Source organism: Daucus carota, chromosome 2, assembly GCF_001625215.2.
Source record: "Daucus carota subsp. sativus chromosome 2, DH1 v3.0, whole genome shotgun sequence".
Classification (NCBI taxonomy): Eukaryota; Viridiplantae; Streptophyta; class Magnoliopsida; order Apiales; family Apiaceae; genus Daucus; species Daucus carota.
The window spans coordinates 44,828,127-44,838,737 of record NC_030382.2 but is presented as its reverse complement, the minus strand read 5'-3'; the positions used below and the strand labels follow the sequence as shown (position 1 = coordinate 44,838,737).

The 10,611-nt window shown below is 35.7% G+C and overlaps 2 protein-coding genes across 2 annotated transcripts; both read left to right on the top strand.

Annotated features, from left to right (window-relative positions):
• Positions 1-2,821: 2,821 nt before the first annotated feature.
• On the top strand, positions 2,822-7,105 carry LOC108208908 (calcium-dependent protein kinase 1). Its single transcript, XM_017379511.2, has 8 exons — positions 2,822-3,604; positions 4,230-4,373; positions 4,611-4,763; positions 4,898-5,013; positions 5,123-5,290; positions 5,808-5,935; positions 6,048-6,147; positions 6,475-7,105. The coding sequence occupies exons 1-8, from the start codon at positions 2,932-2,934 to the stop codon at positions 6,556-6,558; spliced, it is 1,566 nt and encodes a 521-aa protein (XP_017235000.1). The 5' UTR covers positions 2,822-2,931; the 3' UTR covers positions 6,559-7,105.
• Positions 7,106-7,450: 345 nt separating this feature from the next.
• LOC108206756 (uncharacterized) lies at positions 7,451-10,611 on the top strand. The gene is made up of 4 exons (XM_017377155.2): positions 7,451-8,047; positions 8,430-8,582; positions 9,233-9,304; positions 9,936-10,611. Exons 1-4 carry the CDS (start codon positions 7,889-7,891, stop codon positions 10,596-10,598), a joined length of 1,047 nt encoding a protein of 348 aa, XP_017232644.1. The 5' UTR covers positions 7,451-7,888; the 3' UTR covers positions 10,599-10,611.

Below are 10,611 nucleotides of genomic sequence, written 5' to 3'. Positions count from 1 at the left end.
GTCTTTGTACCATGGTCTTATCATATTCTTGAGTATATTTAATTATTTGTGAAGTTGGTCAAAAATATTACAAAAGCTATTATATGCTTGATTATTTTATACTACAACAAACAATCAAATATATAGTTTAGCACTTGCTTCCAAAGGTTATAGAATATGGGTGCCAGAGTGAGATGGGTTGAGAAGTAGCCCATGTGAGTTATCTGTTGCTTCATCGCTGTAAACAAGGATCCAGGAGTCCGATAGTTCTGTTAAGCTGCCTTGCCTTCTATCAGGTCAGTGTTGATGCTTCTTATCATGTCATGTATTTACTTCCTAGACATTGTTGAAGCAAACTGTTTGCAACTCAACTTCTGTATCTACTGTAAGTAGAATAATTTGTTCATTTGCATATCATACTATCAACAATTAATGTTTGATGAGTTAGATTTTTAGAATTAGCAGGCCTGGGTGCCAAGGACAACCTTCTTCGTATTGTGAGAGACTTGAGATATAATTTTATTTGAACTCGTGATACTCAAATCAAGTTGGTCGATAATACCTTCGTACCAAAGAGTAAGTTTAAAGATTGCATTCTCTCCTTTCATGTCAATGGCCAAACCATAAGCACCAATGCACCATGTTAAAATGTTCTCAGGAATATAATTCTTCCTAGTATATGTTTCTGTCATATCTTTTCTACTCGTCTGATGAAACTAGTCCTTCCCATTTTTCGGACCTGAAGCTCTGTCAAGGACCCACTCTACACATTTTAGAACTAAGAGCATCTCCAACGGTACTCCTAAATCATTCCCTAAACAATAATATAAAATGTGGCTCCTAGTAAGTTAATACACCGGAAAACGTGAGAACTCCAACGCTACTCTTTATATTTGGCTCCTTATTCACATTTTATATTTATTTTATATAAATGAGAGGAAAAAGTTAACTAAAAGAGAGAGAAGATTGAAGGAAAAATAATATAATATTGAGTTAGGAGCTACTAGATGCTCTTTAAAAGAAAGAAGAGAGAGTAGGCTCCTAAATTTTTAAAGAGCATCTAGGAGCCTATTGGAGCACTAAATTTTGATTTACTCCTAAATTTTAGACTTAGGAGCTTGTTTACAGAGCCCCTTGGAGTTGCTCTAAGTTGTCATCACATTTTATATCAGTTGTCACCGTTCCTTTTCTTCTCATACTCTGTCATTTTGAGAGTCTGAAACTAGCTGTCGGGTTTTATGCCTCAAAAATGATTCACACGACTTCTCCATTTTCCGATAGCAGGAACCTGTGAAATAAAATTTATTATAATAGAGGATTATTCTGAGTACGATATCTAGTTTTTTGCTTGAAATTTGATTACTGAAGAAGAGGGTATAACTTAATGTAATTTTCATTTTTTGCTCGAAAATTTGATTAGTGAAGAAGAGAGTATAACTTAACATAATTTTCTTATAACTTAACGTAATATCTCAACCATCTATAAATATGGTTGATTTCAAATAAAATCAAATTTAATTTGAAACTGAAATGTTAATTTCAACACTACTCACTGTTCACTCTATTCTAAAATAAGAGTGTTTTGATTTTTTACAAGTAATTTGAGGTGGAAAGAAATATTTCCATTTAAATTAAGATTTAGATCTTAAATACATATATAAATTTTTAAATCACAAATTACGTTTAAAAAAATAGAAAAGTACTACTCAGAAAGTGAATAAATTAATAATTTTCATATTGTCTTCGTTGACTATGTGAGTTCACATTATAATTATCAAAAAGAAAAAATGTGAGGTGACATTATAATTGTATATGTAGCAAAAGAGAAGGGGATTAGTGGGAACAAGAAGTAGTTACATCTTGATTAATACTTACTTGTTCTTCAGTTATCGGGACCATGTCCCTGGCATACGGCTGCCAGGACTGGTTAACCAACAGCCTATTTCCTGGCCGCTGGATGCATATCCAGCGGCCAAGATCTTATTAAAATTTTAATGTGTCCAGCGTTTTTTTAACGCTGGACGGGGATTCCCCTATCCAACGCGATCCTGACCGCTGGATATGCATCCAACGGCCAGGAAATAGGCCGTCGGTTAAGCGCTCCACAGCAATCGGTTGCTATGGACCGCTGCCCTCAGTTATCATCCATCTTGCATTCTTGCTATGTATGCTCAATGCTTGGTTGAATGGTTGTAATTAATCGCTCTTTGGTCCCATTTTAAACCTACCAGGAAACTTAAATAATTTCACATGACCCTGTTAATTACCACCTACACACTTTATGGAACTGAATTTCAACCACGTATGATAAATAATAAATATGTTATTAATAATATTTCGTAAGAAGTTACGTGCTTAAGTCTAACATGCATATAATTTTATATATTTATCTAAAATTTTAAATTTTATTTTAAGTATGTGTATTAGAAATTTTATTTTATATTTTAAACACGTAGTAATGTGGTCCTTGGCATCCAATCATTTTAGGTGTTTTAGTTTAATTATATTTATGCTTTTCAGTTCTAATATTAACATTTTATTTTTTAATAACAAATTATAATTAACTTTTTACTTTTCGTATCAATAATGATAAGATTACTTCTTTATGATTTAGTTAACTTTTTATTAGTGAAATCATTGTCCTTGACAAAACAGTCCCTCTAAGTGCCTTAGCCTTATTTTATATCATACAAATTGTTTAATTCTTTTTATTATTGTGCAGTCTCAAATAAAAAAAATTCTAAATTTTGATGAAAATTACTTAAAAGCGACCATTATATAAAGGACATTACTGTCTTTTCGATAGAAACTACGGATTTCAGACCGGACTGAAGTAGATACAAACTCTGTGTCTGTTTATTTAAGTAGTTACACAAAAGTTGTAAAAAACACCGTATTTGACTCCCTCCAAGTCATTCACCATTCCCGAGGCAAGTCCACATCATTTCCCAAATGGGTAACTGCAGCGCCGTCCCTTACTCCGACGATCAATCCCCGCCGCAATCCCACCCCAGCGCCGCCGCACCTCCGCCGTCAACCGCCACCAACACCATCCACATCCACCCAACCTCAACATCACCACCGGCTCCCCGTCCATCTCCGCCGCTCTCCGGCATCGGCCGCGTGCTCGGCCGGCCAATGGAAGACGTACGCGACACCTACATTTTCGGCCACGAACTCGGCCGCGGCCAATTCGGCATCACTTACTTAGTCACCCACAAGTCCACTCGCAAGCAGTTCGCGTGCAAGTCAATCGCCACGCGCAAGCTTCTCAACAAAGAAGACGCTGATGACGTGCGCCGAGAAGTTCAGATCATGCATCATCTCACCGGGCACCGGAACATCGTTGAGTTGAAAGGCGCTTACGAGGATCGGCACTCGGTGAATTTAGTTATGGAGCTTTGTGCCGGCGGGGAGTTGTTTGATCGGATCATTGCCAAGGGGCATTATTCTGAACGCGCCGCCGCGGTGTTGTGTAGACAGATGGTTACGGTTGTGCATAACTGTCATTCCATGGGAGTGATGCATCGGGATTTGAAACCGGAGAATTTTTTGTTGTTGGATGCCACGGAGAATTCACCGTTGAAGGCTACTGATTTCGGTCTTTCGATGTTTTATAAGCCTGGTACAAATCATTTCAATTCCGAGTAGATTTTATTTTGTTAGTGATTACTGATATGCTAGTACTAATTTATGTATGGGAAATTAGGATTATAAATTAAATGAAGTAACACTTTTAAATATTTCTGGATAGGAAGTTGGGAAAAAAAATTTATGTCAAAAACAATGTAATGTTGTTGTTAATGTAAAGTATGCCTTGATCTTTGGATATCCTAATGAAGTTAATTTTCCTTAAACCAAACTTACATATGCATAGTGTAGTGCAAGCGTTTTTGAGTTTCTCTACTCCCTTTATGGAAACTTCTGTGTTAAAGCAATAGAGTATGAATCCTTACAATTAGTTCACCAAAACTGAGGAGGACACTCAGCATTAGTAGTTGAAGCTTCTTGCTGGTTATGTAGAGATCTTTGCCCTTTTCTTATATAATCCTCTTTTCTTGCGAGGAGGTAATACACTGTTCTTATAGGATCAACGTTTTCATATCAAAGTATTCATTTGTACGTTATGGTTTTCAGTTTTCTTGTTAGACTATTCTCAGGCTGGATTCTATTATCAGATATTGTGTACTTTTACCTTTATTGACGACCTAAATGAATTTTTGAACGCTACAGCTAATTTGTTAATATAGGAGATGTATTTAAAGACCTTGTCGGAAGTGCTTATTATGTGGCTCCTGAAGTGTTGCGCCGGAATTATGGAGTTGAGGCTGATGTTTGGAGTGCTGGGGTGATACTTTACATATTACTCAGTGGGGTCCCACCATTCTGGGGAGGTATGTAATCGTTTATGTGGTAAAAAAAATTTGACAACTTATTTTGAAGTACATCTATGCTAATGTGTATTCGGATAGGAGACAGAACTGGCCCAAGTCCAGCACAACCATAATGTAACATGGCAGTAGAATATAAAATTATTGAACATATCCGATTTAACACAGGCTAAAAGTTGCTAAATAATGCTTCAACTTGTCATGATAATTTCACTTATCTAATTGATAGTTTGATTGCAGAGAATGAGAAGAGTATCTTTGATTCTATTTTAAGGGGACATCTCGACTTTTCATCTGATCCATGGCCATCAATATCAAGCAGTGCCAAAGATCTTGTGAAAAAGATGTTACATTTTGATCCAAAAGAAAGGCTTTCTGCAGTTAATGTCCTAAGTAAGCTCATCCACAAGACCAATTCCTAGTAAAATTAGATAAAGTGTCAAGTCTGTATGTAATCAAAATGTAAATTGTGATGGAACTCTTCTTAGTACTGTTATTAGTATATAGCTAAACCACTTAAAATGCAGACCATCCGTGGATGAGAGAGGATGGCGATGCATCTGATAAGCCCATTGACATTGCTGTGTTAAGTAGAATGAAGCAGTTCCGTGCAATGAACAAACTAAAAAAAGTAGCTCTAACGGTAAGACTATTATCTTTTGTTCATTTATAGCATTCAATTATTTAGACCATTTTTTTGCTTAAAAGTTGGACTTTGTGACCCTAATCTTGCTTTACTCTCGAGCTTCTAGGTGATTGCAGAAAATCTTTCAGAAGAAGAAATTATTGGTTTGAAGGAGATGTTCAAATCTATGGACACAGATAACAGTGGAACGATTACTTATGAAGAGTTAAAGGCTGGTCTTCCAAAATTGGGTACCAAGCTTTCCGAGTCCGAAGTGATGCAGTTGATGGAAGCGGTAATTCTCTTTCCTTGGCTGGAGCTGTGTTTTAGCTTTTTAAGTATATTCCTGTAAAACCAATTTCACTTCGAATGCTACAATGGCCAAAACATTGTTATAATTGTAGGACATGACCTATTATCCAAATTTAATAATAATATGTTTGTGAAATAACTCTGGGCACTGTAATCTTTCAAATTAAGCTAATTTTCAAGACATTATTAATGCTCAGCTTTCCAGAAAAAGCCGCTGAGTGCAATTTTATATCATTCAACTTCATTAAATTAGAAGTTCAATTGTGTTCTGTCAAAAAAAAAAAAAAAGTTTAATTGTGTAATTGTATTGCAGTGCATTAAGTACTCTTCCTTGGTATATGCAAAATGGTAAAAAAAACGTCTAGTATTAAGGAATGGAGGGAGTAGTATACAAAACATAATTTATTCACCCTGACTTGGTAATCAATCAATGGCTTGTTCAATATAGTTCTGTGACCTCATACTAATTTATATAAATGACCAATTTCGGTTGCTTTCAGGCCGACGTGGATGGAAATGGTACGATTGACTATATTGAGTTCATAACAGCTACAATGCATCTAAACCGGATGGAGAGGGAAGACCACTTGTACAAAGCTTTCGAATATTTTGACGAGGACAAGAGTGGGTTAGTCTCCTCACTCTTTAACTTCTAGGATCATGGCATATCATACACAGATGCATTACGCCTCTTTTTCCCTATCATTGTTTTCAGCTATAAATCTTTATGAATGGATCAGGTTTATCACAATGGAAGAGTTGGAACATGCCTTGAAGAAGTATAACATGGGTGACGAGAAAACGATAAAGGAGATTATTGCAGAAGTTGACACCGATAACGTATGGATTCTCTCCTTGTTACATAATAGAATTAGAAAACGATTCATGCCTGTTTTAGATAGTATAAAAATAGATTTGAAGGCAGGTCAAGTTCCCATGCCAATTCTTTGAAAGAAATAATTAAATCGTATCAAGATCACAGATGAAAAAAAATTCTTTATATCTGAGATAAACTAATATGGCCAAGCTCACTTTTATTATACACATTTAATTAATCTATTTTGTTAAAATCGAAACTTGTATTGTGATGAACCACAGCAAAGTTCATGTGTAGATCACCTGCTCTGTATTAGTTTTTCCTTAATAATAGAATTCATCTTTCTGCAGGATGGGAGGATAAACTATGACGAGTTTGTAGACATGATGCGAAAAGGCAACCCAGAGCTGGTCACAAATAGGCGACGCAAATAATGATTTTTTTTCCTGAGATCATCAATATGATTAGCTCCTTGGGTTAAATAGCCTATATTGCATATTGCTTTAATTAAGAAGACAAGTCTCAGCTTAAAGGATAACAGGCCGTTATTTGGTATGCTTCACAGCTTATAAATTTTGCTTACACTGCTGCTTGACAAGTGGAAGATGTGGCTTGGTGCTCCTATTTTTGCTTGAACTTTTTCTGATACAGACTGGGAGGTCTTGTGTCATCTTAGAGCAGTCGATTTTTTGTTCAGGTTCAGATCGCCAGGCGCCAGTCCAGTTCACTGCTTTTAAGTTCATATAGTTTTCTCTCTTGCATTACAAACTTGTTTTTCTTTGGAGCCATGCTGCGAAGTACAGATACTTCATACTGGTACTGTTTTTCTTGATGATTGTCATTGAGGGTACATACAATTATTGTGCAGAACCTGAACTTTCTTTTATACTATATACAAACTTTTGTGCTTTATGCACAAACATTTGGTAATGGAGGCTATTGAAATCGTATACTGCCATACCTATTGTTTAATTCATGATATCTCGGGTCTGTTATGAGCTTAGTTGTATACAATTGTCGCGACTTTGTGAAATCTGACTGTATAATTTAGATATATCTCCGGTCTTCTAGGTTACGAGCTTAGTTGCATACAAATGTCCGACTTGGTGAAATCTGTGTAAACCGCATGTTTTAGACCGGCAATAAACAATAATGATTCAGGAATGGCATATGAACTTGCATAGAACAGAATAACAGATACAGCCTGCAGATACAAACAAGCTAGCATATAACACTACCAGGACACCATCTAGTCACAGAAAAAAAAAAAAAAAAAAAGGCATATCATCAGTGTACAATAAGTTAGATCTGTAGATGATTAAAACAGAGAACATATAACTTTACAAAAAAAAAAAGGACTATGTGAAGATATCTTGATAGGACAGATAAAAGATCGTATAAAGCAGATTTTTGTTAAAAACTTGTTTGAAGCTTTGCATGTACATTTATTCGAGTAGTTCCAAAAACACCCAGATAAAAATAATTACTGCAATAATAATAATCTTGGGTTTGGTCTTCATTTCTCGTTATTTACGAAATGTTCCGTTTAGTATTGATATCTTCCAATAGAAAATTTCCCCAAATTTTCTTTAAAATTTCATCATCTTGGAAACCCCTTGCAAGTTGGGGTTTGCCCTTGAGCTAAGCTACACAAAACCCTAGATATCTTTATATAGACACACACAAATACACACGGTAGACATAATCTTATACTGCAACAACAGGGTCATTGTCATTTGAGTCAGTTGGTTCAACGCTGAACTTATGCTGAAGTTTAATTGCAGTTGCTCTCTGTCTAGGCGCCCCCTTGTTTTACCTTCTCTATCTCCAATTAGGGCTTCTCAACATTCCCAAGCTCATTTTCCACTGACCCATATTTCTCAAGTTACTGAATCCTATCATTGTAGATGTCCATCAATAAAGGTAACCTATAAAGACTCAAACTTTATGTATAGAACCCATAAAGACTCAATTTTTATGCTTACTTACATTTTTACATATAAATATTTGTGATTTTAGTTTTTAGTTTTTTGTTCTTGTTTATGCATCTTGACTACTGCTCTGCTTATTTGGATGATTCTGTCTTTGTTTTTCTTGAAGAGAATTCCTTGATAAATTTTGCACCTGACAAGTGTTTAGATGTTAGTGAAAGAAATAAATATCAGTTAAGTATGTTGCTGAAAACTATAGGGAAGAAGATGATGTCCTTGTTGAGTCTGAATCGTGGTGATATTCTTGAATGTATGTTATAGTGGTGATATCTCTTTTATGTGTTTATTTTTAATGGGTTAGGTTGACTTTGTAGAGGTGGAAAATTTTGTGCTTTAGGCATGAAAAATCTTCTTCAGATACCTCAAACCATGAATCTATTGATGATAATCTCCATGAAGATTTGCGGGAGTCTGATTTTGCAAAACCAAGTAGTCCAAAAGAAGATTCAGTTTTGATTCTTAGAGAGGTAAGATTCTATCATATATTCTAGTTTGGTATTAATCTTTGTGGGGCTTAGTTTGTTACTGGTACCTCAGCCGAGGAGTTGCAATGATGTTATGCTTGATGATTCATGCAAGAGTTTCCTTATGCCATCCACTAGTTGGTTCATAATAAATTAGTAATTTTGCGGTTTGCTGATGTTATTATCTCTGATTTTTTTTCTTTTGTTTGATAGTATGTAGTCCATTTACTTGCTTAAAGCTCCCACTACTAAATACCCTAGTTGCAGAACAATTTTTGATCACCGTTATATCAATTGCAACACTCCATCATGAACTAAAGAAATATGTTGTTAATAGACTACAAAACTTTGGCCTCAATTTAAGACGAACATATAAATCTTTGTGGATTGCAGAAACAACTAATTTTTGTTTTTTTTACTTTTGTGATGTTAAAGAATCGCAAGCGCGGTTCATGAATCTGTGAATGTTTATCAAGTTATCTCTGGTGACACAATTGGATGCGTATTTCTTTTATTTTATCATTGCAAATTATTAGTGAAGAATTATGTTGACAACGTTTTATACTTTTATTTCTCAAGTGCTTGTTGGATTTAAAAGGAGTCCAATATATATGGGTGTTGAAATTGAGACTTCATTGTTCTTTTGATTTCAGGCTGCAGCTGCTGTACGTGGAAGTATTGACAAACCGTGGGATGTCCCATGGACGTTAGAGACCATCTTGCAGGTAGTCTGTTTCTTACTTGACAACAGTTAATGAACTTATAAGAAGTCAGTATATTGTTCTTATAATTTAGTCTAGCAGTTATATGGTGAAGTGTTGAATAAAATATAATTCTTGCAGTTGCTTGACAAATACCAACTATTTATTTTATTTGCTTCTTTGTTAATGACTCATTCAACTACTGAAGTCGCTTAATTATTAATAAAACTTGTGCTCTTCTGTCCTTGAAGATCTCAACTCTTATCTTGTCTTCTGCGTTCTTTCCTGTGGTCGAGTATTCTGTTATATTATCAATACTTGGGCTTACTATGGAATTCCCTTCCAAGTAATGTCTAGTTTAATTTGAAAAATATGGTGGCAATGTTTTGTATAACAATGAAGTATCTGCTCTGTCTGGTAACTCTTACTCCCTAGTATCTCTAATTTTCAAATTCCCATGCACAAGTCTGCCAGATCTTATTCCTAGGATAGCATAGTGGTCCTTAGACAATGGCAGCTTTAAATCCACAACACATAACAATTTAAGTTTCAGATGAGTTTCTAGAATATTTGGTCCTATGCAGTTTATATTTGAACTCCTTTCGTTGGTGTTCTGTATACACATGATTACCGCAATTTGTTTATTATGTTGCAGGTGTCACTTCTTTGGATGACTGCATTTTGGTTTGTGGGGTCTTGGTTGGTTCCGTGTGGAGCAGATATGATGGGCTACAATAAGGCAACTTTGACATATCGAGGCCAAGCATTCCTAAGTCTTTTAACAGACGTAATGGAAGGTCTTGCTGGAGGTGCAATCTTATATCACTGCCTGTCAAAGTTTCATCCCCTTCCATCAGACTGGTTCACATTCAGCTTAAAAGGTAATTGGCTCTTCGATGTTGTTGTTGGATGTCTCATGTTTCCATTGGTCAACCGGTTGTCGCAATTCAATCTTGATCTATTGCCCATTCTTCCTTCAACCTCTGTCTCAAGTATAGAGCAATCAATCATTGCCAAAGATCCTGTCGCTATGGCAGTGTACGCGGTGCTACTCATGGTGTGTTCTCCTGTATGGGAGGAGTTGGTGTTTCGGGGTTTTCTTCTTCCATCATTGACCAGGTACTTGCCAATATGGGGCTCGATCCTCGTAAGTTCAGTTGCATTTGCTCTAGTACATAGGAATATATATAGGATGTTACCACTGATCTTTCTTGGGCTTCTAATGGGTGTTATTTATACACGGTCTAAGAACCTATTACCATCAATTCTGCTGCACAGCCTCTGGAATTGCTTTGTTTTCATTGCATTAATGAAATGATATTCTTTACTTA